The 18,330-nt window shown below is 39.2% G+C and overlaps 1 protein-coding gene across 1 annotated transcript in view; it reads left to right on the forward strand.

Moving 5' to 3' along the window:
- The first annotated feature begins 432 nt into the window (after window positions 1-432).
- Mpc1 (mitochondrial pyruvate carrier) overlaps window positions 433-18,330 on the forward strand; it is a 128,389-nt gene continuing 110,491 nt past the window's right edge. The window contains exon 1 of the mRNA XM_067137725.2: window positions 433-751. Within this exon, the coding sequence (XP_066993826.1) occupies window positions 681-751 (71 nt within the window). The 5' untranslated portion in view covers window positions 433-680. The remainder of the gene's footprint in view (window positions 752-18,330) is intronic.

The raw sequence follows: 18,330 nt of genomic DNA on the forward strand, positions 1-18,330 counted from the left end.
GATTCTTTTCGTCCGGCTTTTATTTCTCGTCTTCTCAGTCTTCAGAAAGCTCTCCCCACCAATGTCTCCTGCTTGCTTACCGATATGTCTCCTGCTCTAATACATGCTATCAATCAATATTTGGATGACTCTCATCTTTATTTGTAAATTACTGTCTGTTTATTGTTCGCACCGTTACATACTCCTGCTTCCACTGTTTTTTGCTTCTACGCAATTCCTTTGTTATGTTTCGCGTTACTTAAGGTGTGTACATAGACCCGATGCTCAACTGTTCTTGAGACCTTCGTAGTGAAATTCATTGAGTGTGACCTTCGTAGTGGACTAATTGCGTGTGATTTCGCATTATAAGTGTAATATCACAATAATAAGTGTAGTGGCTGGGTGAAATAATAGAGCCCATAACCTCTCCGACAACAACAACAACAACGCTCGTGAGTGGCCTGCTTAAAACGGAGTTTTAAAAAAATAATAAAATTACTGTGGAGAAGCAGAAGAAGAAGTAGTTTGGCATCGGCTGATATTTGCTGATATCTCGTGTCACCTTCCAGGGATTATTGAAGGCGATTTATGAGTATTACATCATCTGATAACAGCTATTGAGTTCTGCTTGGAGCCCATAACCATCAAGAAGAAGAGTTCTGCTACACTGCCGAAAGTATTTTTTCTCTGCAACGTCAACTATGGCTTCAAGGTTAATTAAAGCTGGGGTTGATCAGCTGAAAAGTAAGGAGTTTCGGGAATATCTTATGAGGTAATGATATTTTCAACGTATGAAATAAATGCCTCCGTTTTTACTGAATTATGATCATGTGCATGAGTACAGTCCGTGTGTACTATACCTAGTTTTTCTCACGTTCTCCACCTTGAACCGTAATATACCGTAGGCCTACATTCATTTTTTTTGAGGTGACCTTTCTCTAAGCAACATTCTTTCGATATTCTGTGTAGTCCTATGCTACTATTCATTACACTTTCCGTCGTACAGCTCATCTGTTACTAATGTGCTAGTATTCTGTTCATTCAGTTAATGATCTGCATTAGGGCTGTCACCCAGGTGGCAGATTCTCTATCAATTGTTTACTAGCTTTTACTTCAATATTTTCAACGAACTTGGAGGTTTATCGAACATTTCTCTTGATAATGTATTCCAGTCCCTTGATCATCGTCCTATATTTGAATGCTTGCCCCAACCTCTCCTCTTGAATTTCAGCTTTGTCTTCATATTATGATCTTTCCTACTTTTAGAAGGTCCCAGCTTAAACTTATTCTTCTACTTATATAATTCCACGCCAACTCGCCACTGACAGCTCGAAAAATACCACATAGTCGAGCATCTCGTCTCCTCACCCACAGGTCTTTCCAGCCCAAAGTTTGCAACATTTTTGTAACACTACTCCTTTGTCGGAAATCATCCAGAACAAATTATGGTACTCTCCGTTGAATTTTTCCAGTTCTCATATCAAGAAGTCCTGGTGAGGGTCCCATACACTGGAGCCGTGTTCTTACTGCGGTCTTACTAGAGACGTATATGCTCTCTCCTTTACATCTTCCCTCATCATCATCAATGCCCCCACTCCAGTCGCCCGGGTGTGGTTTACAAGCCTCCTCCACTCCTTTCTGTCCTTCCACTTTTCCTGCTCCATTACTTCCGCCACATCCAATCCAGTTCTCTAATGTCCTTCCAGATCTGATCCATCCACCTTCTTCTCGGTCTTCCAGCTGGTCTCTTTCCCTTAACTTATATTTTCCCTATAACACCTAAACAGTCTCATAACGTGAAGAAAGATGTAACCTTTCTTAACCTCATTAATATGATTAATGCAATGAAGATCATTCCTTATATTAACACCTAGGTACTTACATTGTTCCCCATGATGTACTGTCAACCCACCAGCACATTAATTAAAACTGAGAGGACTTTTACTCTTTGTGAACGTGACTTTTCATCCCATTTACATTCATACCATCATTTGCAGTCCATCTCACAGCAATGTTTATTACTCGCACACTTTTTAGTGATAGATGGACACCCTAGTGCTGAATCGGTCAACCTCGGTAATCTTTGAGATTTGTATTGGCAAATTTTGAAACACAAACTATGAATTGCTTATGCATCGCTGTGCGACATCTGCCGTACTCTTTATGTACAAGTACTGTTGTTGTTTACACGCAAAGCCAAACTATAGAATTCATGCTAGGAACAAGATTCGCATCAAGAAATGTTATATAATGTGCATGTGACACAGTTGTTGGTTTAAGATAATAAAGGTTTAGAAAATTCATATTGATCGATCATATTATCGATTCAATTCAGATTTCATTTCCATTCAATTGGCAGTATTACCGGAACCGGGAGAACTCCCTCCTTACACCTCACCCCAGTACACAAATAAGTCCCCCTGCAGTCGCTCACAATCCTGCCATTCATTTACTACTGTATGCAGTATATCATGTGCAAATAGCCTTATCTGTGATTCCAGATCTTTACTAATATATATAGGTACAGGGTTATTCACCTAAGATGTTACACCGAAATAATGTCTGAACTATTAAAGATATCAATATTCTGTTTTCATATTTGTAGGCCTAAATGATACCCAGAGACTTGTAAAATAATGTGTTATTTATTCTCATGGGGTGATTAATAACTGAAATATTGATACTAACTCCATATTTTAAAATAGAACGGCATGAATACATACAGCTGGCTTGAAAGTTCAACTGCATACAATTTCAAATATGTAAGTATTTTCAAAATAGGACAGTTATATTTTGAGATATCAATAAAAACCGCATTTGGGCTTTTGCATGCCGCATCAGACAGCATGCGGTCGGCCAACGACGTATTGACACGCAAGCTGTTTCCTGACATTGATTCCAGCCACGGAACGAATACCAGGCATGTACTGTAAACTATTGTACGCATAATATGATGTACCATAACGTACCCTGGGTGTGCAACGTTATTTTCTGACTGGCGAACACACAACGGGGAAGGCAGATCAAAGTTTGTTTTGTTTTGAAATCCATGTGTAATAGGTTGTGCTCAGTTTGGTGTCTTTACCCACGGATGGAAATTGGAACTATTTGGAAAGGACGTCGGCCGTGGCCTATCTCAAAGGTACCAAGTCAAAGTAATTATATTATTCCTTTTAAAAACATCAACCTCCCTGTCCTGTCATGAGTTCGCCTGTCATACACACTATGCAAACCCATCATATTTGTACGATATGTTTACGGGCCTGTGCCTGGAATCACACCCAGGAAACTGCTTGCGCATAAATATGACCTTGCCTGACGTACGCTGTCTGATGTGGCATGCAAAACCGTGCATGCTGTTCTTATTGATGTCTCAAAAAGTAACTGTTCAATTTTGAAAATACTTACATATTTGAACTTGTATGCAATTGAAATTTTAGACCAGCTGTATGAATAAGTGCCGTTCCATTTTAAAATGTGGATTTAGTATCAATACCTCCGTTATTAATCACCCCATGAGAATACGTAGCACATTTTTTTTACAAGCCCCTGGGTTTCATTTATGAATTTGAAAACAGAATACTGATATCTTTAATGGTTTAGACGTTATTTCCATGTAACATCTTAGATGAATAACCCTGTATATAAGAAAATATAAATGTCCAATAATGCTGCCCTGTGGGATCTTCCCCCACCCTCTTAAAACCCAGATATGCCTAGCATTCTATATGTAGGTTGCTTGTACTAGAGATGTGTCGTTCCTGACTGAACTGGTCCTAAAGAACGGCTCTTTGGGATGAGTACTCTTCAAGGAAGGACTAGCTACGCAGTTGTAGTTCTGTAAGTCCCAACAGACCAATGAGACGCTTCCATGCGATATGAGTGGGACATGGTGGAACTAAGAGTAGGAGTAAGGCTAATCAGAGCAGAAGGTGAAATGTAAATTTACGTGTGTAGATTGATTGTATTATGTGTTACCACTTGTGAAACCATAAAACTTGGAGTGTATTTATGTAAGTGTCAACATAATATTTTACATTTTCGTGTCGGGAGATTAGCTACGGAGCTGTAGTTCTTTTAGTCCCAACTGACCAATGAGAGACTTGTATGTGATGTGATATGTGATGTGAGCGGGACGTGACGGGATTAGGACTAGCAGTTGGAGTAAGACTAACCAGCAGGTTGGCCCGGGACTCTTCTACAGGAGTGAGTGAAGAGAACTTTCTAGTGAAATGTAAATTTACTTGTGTAGATTGATTGCAATACAAAACACCAGTAGGGAAACCATAAAACTTAGCTTATATTTATGTAAGTGTCGACATAATCTTTTACATTTTCGTGTCGGGAGACTAGCTACAGAGCTGTAGTTCTTTTAGTCCCAACCGACCAATGAGAGGCTTGTATGCGATTTGAGTTGGACGTGATGGGACTAGGAGGAGGAGTTGGAGTAAGACTAACCAGAAGGTTGGCTCGGGGCTGATCTAAAGGAGTGTGTGGAGAGAACTTTCAAGTGCATTGTAAATTAACTTGTGTAGATTGATTGCAATACGAAACACCAGTAGGGAAACCATAAAACTTGGCCTAAATTTATGTAAGTATCGACACAAGTTTTTTTACATTTTTGTGTTCGCAATGTATAGTACACAAAGCTAAAATAGGCCTAATTCAAACGCATGTTATGCAATATTTAGAGGGCTTGAAATCGTATCCCAAATTGCTTAATCAAAATATTGATGATGTGGAATCACCGAACTCATAGTTTCTCACCAACTGGTGTAGCGTGATGTTAAGCACTGCTTGCTTGTAACCTGGACTCGGCAGGCGCTGTGGGTTTGAATCTCTCCATCGGCTGTTCTTTAAAAGGCTTTTCCGTAGTTTTCCATTTTCCCTCCAGGAACATGCTAGAACAGTACACTAACCTTTTTTTTTTTTTTACGTCGCACCGACAAAGATAGGTCTTATGGCGATGACTCTACCTTCTTCAAAAGCCATGGCTGATTCCTTCCAAATCCTTTTCCAAACCCCCACTTAGGGAAAAAATAACATGGTTAAGAATGAGTGGATTCTACAAATAGATTTCCAAATTTTATCGCGAAAAATAAATAAGTAGGGGCCTAACCTTTTCATACGTTTCAAAGCTTCAACCTTTATTTCTTTGTCACAGGTGAAGATGTCCAACCAAAGAAGTGCTGTGTGGCTTCATTTCAACTATACAGAAATTAAAGGCATATGTTGATACTGCAAAGCGGAAATTAGTGTAAAGGGCAGAAATATTAGTACTATGTCAAGACACCTCAAAAATAAACACCCAGCAATCCACAACAGTGCATATATCACAAATAATGTTCACGCTCAAAAGCTCAACATACCCACGTGCTGGTCACGGGCCATTGTTGGCAGCCCAGCCGCCTGGAACTCTTGCTAGCGAAGTTACTGAGGGAGAAGAGTAGGAACTAAAAGAACTGCTCCCAAAGATCTATTCATTTCAGGGACTGAGCAGTTCTGACACTAGTCCTTCCGATGAACTACACTTACCCATCTCTAGCTTGTACTGCTATGATATTTTTGATTGCTGTAGCTGTTCTTTTTCTGCTTAGAACACAACAATAGTGGTCATTGTTTTAGCACAGTAAAGAAATGAATAAGGCCTAACATGTCCACTGTTGTGGCAGTTTGTTTGCTTATAAGTGATAAAGTTGTAACTCCATGAAAAACGACTTCAGCTTCATGCTGTGATTGTAGAAATTAAGTAATTATTTCACAATTATTATTGTTACGTGACATTTATCACTTGTAATTATTGTTAGAAAACATACAATAGTAAATATGCATATGAAAAGTAAAGATATATATTTTAATTTCTGTAGTTGAGGTCCTTTATATAAATAGGACACTTGGCAAATATACTACATGTAAATAAATTCAGTTGAAATACAAATGTTTTCCTTTTGCCGAACCATATTTTCAAGAACGTGCAATCCTTACATAATTTAAGCTTTCAGAGTTGAATACCAACACGTGGATTTTGTTTCGGTACATACACTTTGGCAAAATGTTGATACTTGTGGAAAATGAAGGAATGTTGTCAATTCAAATAACCTACCCGGAGCACAACTCTTAGCCCTTGTCCCAGGATTATGATATCAGTGAAAAGAGGAGAATGATACCACAAATAAAGGCCAACCTCCTACAAAGATGTGCAAGAAAAGAAACAAAACGTCATACCTTAGGTGTAATCGTTGTCGTGACAACACTGTGGTTGGTTGCCCACAAAGGCAGATTGTACAGAATGAACCAAGTCCATCAAAGTTTTTTTTTTTTCCTTTGAAGACGATTTAATTTTTTTCATAGTGGATAAAATCGGTCAATACACTGCTTTGTATAACAGAATTGGTGACATTACCGTTATTGAAATGTGTTGTTGTATTGGCATACTTTTAGTGAGTGGGTATGTTGCTATGCCCCAGTAACGAATGTTGTGGGAAACTGTACCTAACACTCAAAATTGTCTAGTGATCGCTTTGAATTCATCATGACAAATATTCACGTATGTAAAAAGACAGACTGAATAATGAAAATTGATATGCTAAAGTGCACTCTCTGTATGATGTACTGAACAAAATAACATTACTGCAAGCGCCACATGAAAAAAACCACTCAATTGATGTATCTATGGTGCCGTATTACAGTTACCACAGTTTAAAACAATTTATTCGGGTGGGGGAAATCTTGGTTGGCACTGCTTCAAAAGGCTGTGTCATTTGAAAGGACTCTTATCAAGGTAAATTTACCACACCAAGCCCTGAGTATAAGGATGTGGGCCTGGGGGAGCTAAGGTGCATTATTGCAATAATTGAACCTCCAATGCCCCATTTCCATATGATGTCTTCCTTTATTGGAGAACTGAAAATCGCATTGCAAAATGTTCCTCGAAGGACAGTGCTCTTATGAAGAAAACAGAGCAGAGTACTTTTTGCGTCAGGACAGAACCAAGAATAAATTTGATTGTCACAAAGTGGAATGACATCAACATTGTTATAGCGGCATTGAATGCTGTTGATCTCGCCCAGTTCATTAAGTAACTAGTTTCTTGTGAAAAGAGAAGCAGCATGTAATATTTATGCATCTCCAACTCAGATATGACTATAACAAATATATGGGTGGTGGAGACAGATTTGACCACAATGTGAGCTTATATTGTGTCGCCATTAGAGGAAAGAAATTGTATTCCTCTTATAAGTGACTATGAAAAATGAAATGGCATATGGCTTTTAGTGCCGGGAGTGTCCGAGGACATGTTCGGCTTGCCAGATGCAGGTTTTTTATTTGACGCCCGTAGGCGACCTGTGCGTCGTGATGATGAAATGATGATGAAGACGACACGTACACCCAGCCCCTGTGCCAGCGAAATTAACCAATGATGGTTAAAATTCCCGACCCTGCCTGGAATCAAACCCGGGACCCTGAGACCAAAGGCCAACACGCTAACCATTTAGCCATGGAGCCGGACTATAAGTGACTATATTGACACTACACAGCATAGTGCTTGGCACTTATTCCGCATAAGTTGTGAAATGTTGGACCGCTTGACTTCTAGGAGGCTTGTGTGTAATTTGTTCTAGACATGGAAAAGGGTGCTGTAAAAGATCAGGATGACGCCAGATAGGCCAGAAGAAGTATTCACAATTTGACGGTTTAGAGCATATTGCCGCGCTCCAAAATAACCAAACTAGTTGCAGGCAATTCCATCTGAAGTGCACAATGCTCTGTGTGAAATGTGATGTAGGCTTGAATACCAAATGTTTTATCACATATCACACAAAACTCTAAATGTGAACACTTGATGAACAAGGCAAGTTACTTTCTGCAAAAGAGACAAGGGAACATTCTTGTTAATTTTGTGAGCACTCAGTAAGATCAAACAGACCAAGAAACCCCTGTCAGCTGTAGTATTTTTTGAGTATTTTAATGTAAATTTGTCTTTCTAATGTGATTTTCTGTGTGTTGTAATACAATTGCATCTTCTAACATTTCTTCTGAGGAACTTACAGTGTATAAGGATAAAACCTGGTAATATCAGAAGCATGTATTTTCATTAAATTTGTCAATTTTTCAAAAAAGGAACCATTGTCTTCACATCATGTAATTTTATTTCAATACTTTTTTCCCTTTAAACAGATGTTATGCTGCATGAAAAGTATTTTCTTATATAAATACGTTTGAAAAGGATTTGTAAAATTTTCCTTTAAAAGTACCACACATTTTCCTGGTATATAGGTATAGGATGCCACAAAAGAAAATTAGCTCTAATGTTTTATTGAAATCATTGTTTTGCTGGAGCTTTAATGAGGTGAAAAAACAGAAATTAAAAAAAAAATCAGGGACCGATGACCTTAATTGTTAGGTCCCTTTAAACAATAAACAACAACAAATAAAAAAGAAACAAAAATATAGCAAGGCATATTTGGGTTAATCATTACAAGATCAGATAATGCTTCACCTACTCTAATTCTGTGAGTTCTATTTTCTAGAAATTTAATCACCTATTCAACCCTCTCTTGTCTAGTCCAGTAGCCCTCATTTTCGTAAGTATTCTCCCATGGTCTACCCTATCAAAAGGCTTGGATAGGTCAACAGTGAAACAGTCCATTTAACCTTCTGAATCTAAAATATCTGCTATATCTTGTGGAATTCTACAAGTTGAGCTTCACTGTAATAACCTTTCCTAAACCCAAACTACCTTCTATCAAAGCAGTTTGCGAATGTGTCTAATGTAATCAGAAAGAATGCTTTCTCAGAGCTTACAATCAACACATGCCAAGCTGACTGGCCTTTAATTATCCGCTTTATGTTTGTCGCCCTTTTCCTTGTACACTGGGGCTACTATAGCAACTCTCCATTCATTTGGTATCACTCCTTCAGTTTCCGGCTCCATGGATAAATGGTTAGCATGCTGGCCTTTGGTCACAGGGATCCCAGGTTCAATTTCTGGCAGGGTCGGGAATTTTAACCATCATTGGTTAATTTCTCTGGCACGGGGGCTGGGTGTATGCGTCGTCTTCATCATTTCATCCTCATCCTGACACGCAGGTCACCTACAGGCGTAAAATCAAAAGACCTGCACCTGGCGAGCCGAACATGTCCTTGGACACTCCTACCACTAAAAGCCATACGCCATTTCATTTTACAGCATTTAATGTGCATTGCGAGTGGTAAAGTTTCCATTCACCCTTCACGAGCGATGGATTAGAGATCCACTATTGCGGATCAATATACAGAGTGTATCAGAACTATAAAACTAACCCCATGGCACTACAGCCTTGAAGGGCCTTTGCTTACCAAGTGACCGCTGCTCAGCCCGAAGGCCTGCAGATTACGAGGCGTCATATGGTCAGCACGACGAATCCTCTCGGCCATTATTCTTGGCTTTCTAGACTGAGGCCGCTATCTCACCGTCAGGTAGCTCATCAATTCCAATCATGTAGGCTGAGTGGACCTCGAACCAGCCCTCAGATCCGGGTAAAAATCCCTGGCCTGGCTGGGAATCAAACCTGGGGCGTCTGGATAAGAGGCAGGCATGTTACCCCTACACCACGGGGCCAGCATGTATCAGAACTGTACCAGCAAAAAAATCAGGGATGCTCTTTGCGTTATGTTATGAACAATGGTGCAGTCTGATTGGAGGAAAACATATTTCCTTTTCGAGAAAATGAGGTAACTTTGCTACATTCGGGCGCTTGATTTAAATTGACAAACACGCTGTATTTGCTGAGCCAGAGTACAAGCCGCTGCCATGGGAAGAGAAGGGTAGTGAGGGTAAATGATGGAGACAGAGATAATGCTCCGCGTGTATGCACAAGTTTCCTCATTCGACTCGCACAGGATTGTCCTCGTCTCTTACAGGCAATATCCATAGTTTGTTTATTAAACAGCCGTAACTGCACACACACACACACAGTAATTAGACACACTTGTCAGTCAAGGATTCACAAGATTGTTTCTTCTCTTGTCTGTTGGTTGCAGTAACGCTTTATTATTTAACATGCTTGTGGATGCAAAACTGCTGCCCCACGATTGTATGTTTGCGTTATGTTAAGAACAATGGTGCAGTGGGATTGGCGGAAAATTAAATACTGAACGAAAGAAACATTGTACAGTACTTCAACGCACAGTTCACAACGATGTAGTAGTGACTTTTGGACTCTGTTCAGGATGTGTGGTGTGTTGCAAATGACCTGGAAAGCTGCCTGTATGTGTGGTGTGTTGCAACTGACCTGGAAAGCTGCCTGTATTCTTGGTACAAGTTCATCTTCTCTTTCTACAGGGTTTGCATAGTAGTCAACTTGTGCATTGGGGTTGGAAAGTGACTACGTGAAACGAACGAGAAACTTATCTATTCGCACTGAGCATTATCTCTATCTCCTGCTTTCCACTTCGTCTCTTCTCTCCTCTGACGCACAGCAACAGGCAGCGGCTGGCTCTCTGGCATAGCAAATATAGCAAGTTTGTCAACTTGAATCATGCGCCTGGAAGTAACAAAGTAACCTCATTTTATCAAAAAGAAATTTTTTTCCGCCAATCCAATTGCACTATTGTTCTTAACAAAACACAAAGAACATTCCTCATTTTTTATTTTTTTGTCAGTGTTGGTCTGATACACCCTGCATTTACAAGGCCAGGCTAGTGACTTGGAGCCAACAGGTTTGTGGCATCCCCTGGAGTCCTGCAAAAATGTGACAAAAAGTAACGTTATGGGTGCACACTGTGACAATCTAAAACTGTGCTTTTTCTTGTTTTCAACGAAGGTAGCAGCCTTGCAAGAACATTGATGTGAACATTATCAGAGACAACACAATACTTGTCTTCAGGACAACTGGCCCAAGCTGGCCAATAACACACAAAATGGTGGAAAGTCAATCATCAATCAGTTATTACTGATCTGCATTTAGGCTAGTCGCCCAGGTGATGGATTTCCTATCTGTTGTTTTCCTAGCTGAATGATTGCAAAGAAATTGGAAATTTATTGAACATATACCTTGGTAAGTTATTCCAATCCCTCACTCCCCTTTATACAGATGAATGTTTGCCCCAATTTGTCCTCTGAATTTCAACTTTATCTTCATATTGTAATCTTTCCTACTTTTAAAGACACCACTCAAACTTATTCGTCTACTGATGTCATTCCATGCCATATCTCCACTGACAGCTCGGAACATACCATTAAAGGTGAAAGTAGCTAGGTTAGCAAAGGATATAGGATTTTTTTTTTTTTTTTAAGAACTGTCTCGAGGACAATCTAGTACCTAAATTTTTAAATAAAACCCAAGGGAAACATTTACCCTCCAGCTACCACTATGATACACAGAAAAGCATTAATCGAATTTGGCTGAAAAATGAAATAAAATACCTTTTTAGGAAGAAAGCATTTCTTAATGGTAAAATGTATTCCGCACCTCTTCAAACCCCAATACTACTGTTGCCCTTGGAGTGGGATTTGTTCCAAAGATATACCCAAGAAAGAATGGAAATCATTCTAAGTAGGAAACAAGAAACCCTTAACAACAAGTTATAACGATTAAAATATGACAGGTCAATTGAAGAAAAAGGCAAAACTCGATCTTCAAGTTTAGAAACAGATTTAAATGAATATCCCTCTCCCGTCAAGAACAGTTCTAAAGTCAGTCTTACTGAGGAGGAAAAGCACACGTTAAGTCAAGGCCAAAATTTCAATTGGATAGGGACGAACAAGGAAAAAGAACTGATTTTTTCTTCTTTTCTTCATGGGGCCTCTAAATATTAGTTCCTAATTAGCGTAGACATCTAAGATCTTTTGCTACCATGTTTTTCCTTCATTTCCACATAGATATACCTGCTCCCTTCACAAAGATGCAGGTTGTTCTTATTAGGTCGTCTTGGATTTTTTCTCTCTTCACCTGGTAGTCCTAGAGTGGAGAGTCTGATTCTACCCAGTGCCTCACATTCGAAAAGTATGTCTTCAGCTGATTCCTCTGCTTCATTGCATTTCCTACATATATTGTCTCTTATTACTCCAATTCTGTGTAGGGGTTTTTTCAGATGGCAGTGTCCTGTCAACAGCCCTACTAGCCATCTTATATTTTCTCTGCTGAGTTTCAACAGTTCTTTAGTATGCTTCTTGTTTGGTCCTTTTATTCCTTTGAAAGCCTGCATCCTGGAGTATTTTTCAAGTTCTCCGTTTGTTTCTTTTGTACCTATTTTCCTATGTAGTGTCGGGCTTGTCCATAGGAAATCCCACATACAGGTTCTGGGCCTATAAAATGTGTTTCTGCCCCTTTCCTGGCCAGATTATCTGCCTTTTCATTTCCTTCGATACCTGCATGCCCTGGTATCCATATTATTTTGACACTGTTGTATTTTGAGAGCTTCAGGAGAAATGAATGTCAATACCAGACAATTCTGTATATTATCCAAACTGCTTCTAGTGTCTTAATGGCCGCTTGGCTGTTCGTAAAAATTGAAAATGTTCTTATTTCTATAGTTCATTTTCAGATTTTCTTCAAGACATGTTGTGATAGCTATCACTTCCGCTTGAAAGACTGTAGTGTGTTTGCCCAGGCTCATCTGGATTGATCTCTCAGGTCCTCCCGCGTTGATCCCTCCTCCTGTGCCATCCCCAGTCTTTGAGCCATCAGTCCAGTATTCCATTTTTTGATATCCCAGTCTCCTTTTTTTTTATCTGGGTCTCAAACAGTTTTTCAAAGTTGTACTTTGGTATCATGTGATCAGAAGGCATGTGTAGAACTTCCTCTGTTATTACTCTGTTAATTTTACAGTGTCCTAGATTGGGTCTTTGTGCATCCCAGCACTCTAATTGTGCCAGTCTATTGAACTCATTCTAGCCTATCCTTTTATGAAATTAGATAGTGATGGGAGGTCTAGTAAAGTATTCAAGGTTTCTGTCGGCATAGTTCTCATAGCCCCAGTTATGGCTATGCATGCCATTCTCTGTAGGCTATCCGATCTACTACTGACTTTTCCTTGGCTTACTTTCTGCCACCAGATTGCACCTTAGGCCATTGATGGTCTTAGGCTCCATGTCTTCCCGACGGCTCTTTTGCATGTATACAGCAAATTCTTGGCCCGGGTTATGTTCCTTTCTATATGTGGATTCCAGTTTAGATTTTTATTTAACACTACACCTAGGTGCATTGCCTGTTCTTCCATATATATATATCTTGCCCAAAGAGCTTCAGTGATCTCTTTCCCTCTAATTTCCTCCTCCTTGCAAAAGAGACCAGAGTTATCTTGTTCGGGTTGACTGATAGTTGTTCTTCCCAACACCAGTTCTCCACAAGGTTAAGTGATCTTTGCATGAGGTTCTGGATAACACTCATCACCTTACCTTGTACCACAATCACTAGGTCATCTGCGTATCCTTGTGTATAAAAACCTTGTTCGTTGAACATAGCTATGATTTTGTTCACCACGAGGTTCCACAGCAGAGGAGAAAGAACTCCTCCCTGAGCACAGCCTCGGGTGGCCCTAACCATTAGCGTTTCTTCAAACAGGGTTGCTTTTATCTTCCTTCCATCTGACATGGATTTAATCCATTTGACGACTGTTTTACTCGCCTTGCTCTTTTCCAATGCTTTGATCATAGACTCGTAGGTTGTATTGTTGAAGGCTCCTTCTGTATCTAGAAATGCTGCCAGTGCAATTTCTTCATATTCTAGGCTTTCCTCTAGTTTACAATACCAATATAATGGTCCGTTATTGGACGTTATAAATTTTCCAGCACTAATTTACTCATTCAGGACAAATATTTCATGTTCCCTATGGGAATCAACATCTATATCATCTAATTTACAAACCAACTGGTGGAGTGCTACTTCAGTGGATCTGCCAGGTCTATATGCAAACTGATTTCCATGTAACGTTGAGTTCAGTTGCACTGTTCTAATGATATATTTATCTAGAATTTTTTCCATTGCTTTCAGCATGGAGGAGGTTAAACATAATAGTCTGTATGCTTTGGCTTGGGCATAATTTGCCCTTCCAGGCTTAGGTATGAATACTGCTTTAGCTTCAGACCATGATTTTGGCACGTACCCTAAGGCTAGCTCTGAAAAGGTCTTCAGTATTTCTCGTCCTTCCTGTAGGAATATCAGAAGTATCTCATCTGGCCCTGGAGCCTTTATAGGATGAAACGTGTCGATTGCCCATTTTACATGGTTATGTTTTATTATTCTGTTGGCACAGTTCCAGTCTGCTTTTCGAGCTTTGTCTCTGTTCCAACCGTTTCTTCTTCTGTCATCTCCTCAGCCTCAGGAAAGTGACACGCCATTAGTATCTCCAGCGTGTCCCTCCCTGCGTGAGTAAATGACCCATCTGGTTTCTCCAGTGTCCCCATTTGATTTATGTGGGTTGTTTTCAGAACCTTCTGGAGCCTTGCTGTTTCAGTGTGTGATTCCACTTTCTCGTAGAACAGTCTCCAAGATTTTCTTTTTTGCTTTGCGTATCTCTAGGTTATACTCGGTGAGTTTCCTATGATATACGTCCCACATACCATTTCTAGATGATATTCTATACAACATCCTAACCTCTTTTTTTTAATTTCGGCTAGTTTGTTGTTCCACCGTTTTACTTTTTTGGTATTTTTCTTTTCTTTGAGAGGACAGTTTTCATGGAATGAGTCTATGATGGTCTCTTCTAATAGTTCCACTGCCTCGTCCAATTCTTTCTGTCCTCTCATGTTAGTTGGAATTTTTTGTACAGCCTTTCCTAGAACTTCTCTGTATCTGTCCCACGTAGTTCTTTTTTATTATCAGAAATGCACACAAATGTGCAGAGTACAACAAAAGAAATGATTTAAATATTATTTCTATTAATATTTAGTTTTGCATATTCACTTATCATTTTTGTTCGCTTTGTACACAGTTCGATATGATAACGATCACACATTTTTTCCACACAGTTGGCATATGCAAGTCTTCACCAGATTGTGGTACATCTTGTTTTTGCACAGGTGATGATGGAAACCATGTACAGGCAGTCTCGTTAGTACATGTCTCATCTCGAAGTTTGCTGATGTCCAGGTTCTATCGATCATCACGCCCTGCTGTAGAACTCTGGCCAGATTTCTAGGCAGCGGTCCCTTAAACTTTGTAGTTCTTGTTCTGTTGCTATGGTAGATGGGAGCACGGAGGTTGTTTTCAAATCCTCCAGCAGAAAAGATTCTCTAGCTAGTACATTTGTTAGGCGAGATCTTGTTGATTTGGATACACCCAAAGCTCTTTTTAGGAAGCATGCTTTAACTCTTTCCAAGGTTGCTAGGTTTTTCCTGGTGAGGTCAGGCCATATAATTTCAATGCCATAGGTTAGGATAGGAATAATCTTTGCCTCGAATGATTCTATTGCTGTTTCCAAGCTGAGTGCTTGTATATGCTTGATATTATTTATTGCTAGGATAGCTTGCACAGCTCTTTCTGTTATGTGTTTTGTAAAGCATTTGCCGCTAGGTTGTAACGTGATCCCTAAGTATTTAAAATCGTTGACTATTTTGAGTTTGCTGTTGGAGATGACAATTTCTGTTCTGTTAGGTATCTTACCTCCATTTCTAAAGACCATCATTTCCGTTTTTGTGTTGTTAATGTAGAAGTTGTTGTTTTGGCAACATTTTACAATTATATATGGCATTCTGTAATTTGTGCAGATTTGTGGAGCTAACTACTATGTCATCTGCGTACGCAAAAATCTGAATGTCTTCTTTATCTTGCATTATCCTTAATTTCCTCCGTTGTGAGGATGAATAGTAGTGGGCTCATGGGGTCTCTCTGAAGCACACCATTTGTTTGCCTAATTGCATGTGAAATGGAAAGGCCGTCCGATATCCTTATAGTGTTATATTTTAATATTTCTTTGATTACTCTTGTCCATACATTTTTTCTTCCTAATACGTTTTCAAGTTTGGATATGATTAGTCCTCTGTCCAGTTGATCGAAAGCTTTTGTGAAGTCTATAAAGACGGAATAGAACTTTTCTTTCTTCTCAAGTGCTTCTTTTATGTTGCCTAATAATAGTTCTACTGCCAATTGTGTCGATCTGTTGTTCCTGAATCCAAATTGAGTTTCAGGGAGGATCTCATCAATAGGTCTCTTTACTCATTCCGTTATTAATGTTGTGAGAATTTTAAAGGAAGCATTTTCTAGTGCATACCTCTATATTTGTTGGGATCTTCTGGGTCTCCTTTGCCTTTGAATATAACTTTAATTATGGAGTTCCTCCATTGTTCTGGTATTGTTCCGGTCTCTATGCATTTATTGAATAGCTTGGTCCATATAGGAAGCAGTGATTCTATGGATGATTTTATATGCTCATTATAGATGTTCTCTGGGCCTGCCGTTTTCTTGTTCTTTGTTCTATTTATTGTCTTCCGGACTTCTGCTGTAAATGGTATCTAGTCAGTTGGGTTTGTTCTGTTGCCTTCTTCTGTTTTGTGGTTAGGTAAATCTGTTTCTTCCTTTTTGTTCAAAATGCTAATGAAGTGGTCTTCCCAAACTGTCATGTTTTAAGTACTGTATTGGTGGACCTTGTTGTGGGCAAAGTGCAATGTATGGGTCCTTGTTTGCCTCTTCAGCCAGTTGATGAGCTTTTACTTCACTGTATCCTTTTTACTTTTCCTTTATCAATGATTTGGTTTTTTTTTTTTTTTTTCTTTCATACATTTCTTGTAGGGCAGGGTCTTGGATGTTAAACTTGACTTGGTGTAACTTGTCTAGCACTGTCTTTCTTTCTTTCTTTCTTTCTTTCTTTCTTTCTTTTGATGTAACATTCTTTATCAAACCACTTTTTACTCACTTTAGTGTTCATATTGATTGGTTCTGTAGAGCTTAATATCAGATCTTCTATCTGGCTTGTGACAGTTCTTCATTCTCTATTAGTGTTTTTATGTTTTTTATTTTGCAAGAGCTTTCTCTCAGTATATCTATGTTTAGTTTTCTAGATATCTTCTGTGTGTTATCTTGATCTTTGTCCCTTGGATGGGAAATGGTGAATTCCATTGGGAGGTGTTTCCGTATAGGAGTCAATGAGTCCATCCAGATTGGCCTTATTTTCCCTTTTGTTTGGCCTTTTACAAATAATAGGTCTATTGCGCTCTTGCTGTTAATTAATATATATGTCGGAATTTTATTATTATTTGTAAGTAAGAAACCCTTTTCTCTGAGCTTTTTCATTGATAAGTTTTGTCTTGTAGTTGTCAGTGTCTATTCTGCTATTCAAATCTCCTGCTAGAACAGTTGGCTTGCTTCCTTTACTGGTTTGTATTAGTTCACTAAGCTCATCTATTATGTCTAAGGCATTATAATATGGCTGGAAGTAAGTGGCTATGATGGTGAGGTGCTTTGTTTCCACAAGTAATGCATTGTTGGTTTGAGTTGTGAAGGTGATTGGTATCAAGGATGGTTTCACCAGAATGGATATTCCTCCTGAAGGTCTTCCCAGTTCGCCTTTTTTTGCCATGAGATGTGTACCATAGAAGTGTGGATGTTACCAGTTTTCCAAGAGGAAAGTTTCTGTGAATATTACTATGTCGTACTTGCTTACGGCGTTTTCTGGTGCTAAGGCCATTGCTCCCTTAAAATCTTCAACGTTCCATAGCAGTCCAATGTATTCATTTTGTTTATTATCCTCTTCTGTTTTGTTGGTTGAGGTAGTTTTACATGGTTTCTTGGAAGTTGTCTTTTCGGTTGTCATTTTGTTTTGTGGTATGTATGATGTGGCGCTTGTTATTCCTTTATTGCTCCCTAGGGGTATCTTCGTCGAGTTATTCAAAGAGGGCTCCTTCAGTTCTCTGTTGGCTCCGAAAGAACCTGTAGCGTCTGACTATTACATTTGCTGGCTAGAACCCTGGGTCTGATACAGAGTTCATATACTTAAAGGGTATACCAACTTTAAATGCTTTATTGAGTCCTTGTTTGGAGATTTCTTCGCATGTTATGTTTCCTTCAATCCCATTTCTGATTAGGAAATTTTTGACCATCTCCTGTGTGGAATTTGAATTTATCTTTCCCAAGAAGAACCAGGCTGTCTTTTCGGCTCTATGTAGTTTTTCTTCGTGTTGATTTGTACCGATCAATACTTCTTGTTGGTTTCTTCTAGGTTGTGTTCTTCCACTCCTTACTTCTTTCCAGCCCTCATTGTTTCTTTCCTCTTCTGGATTTCCGTTTGAGTGTTGATTGTTATACAGGGCAATTTCTGTGTTCTGTATTTGAGGTGGAGTCGGTCTCCTTTTCAGCGATTGATTCTTCTCTGTGTTCAGAAATGGTGCTATTTGGGTTGGGGATTTAGTTGTTTATCCCATTCATACCATTA

Source organism: Anabrus simplex, chromosome 1 (genome assembly GCF_040414725.1).
Source record: "Anabrus simplex isolate iqAnaSimp1 chromosome 1, ASM4041472v1, whole genome shotgun sequence".
Classification (NCBI taxonomy): Eukaryota; Metazoa; Arthropoda; class Insecta; order Orthoptera; family Tettigoniidae; genus Anabrus; species Anabrus simplex.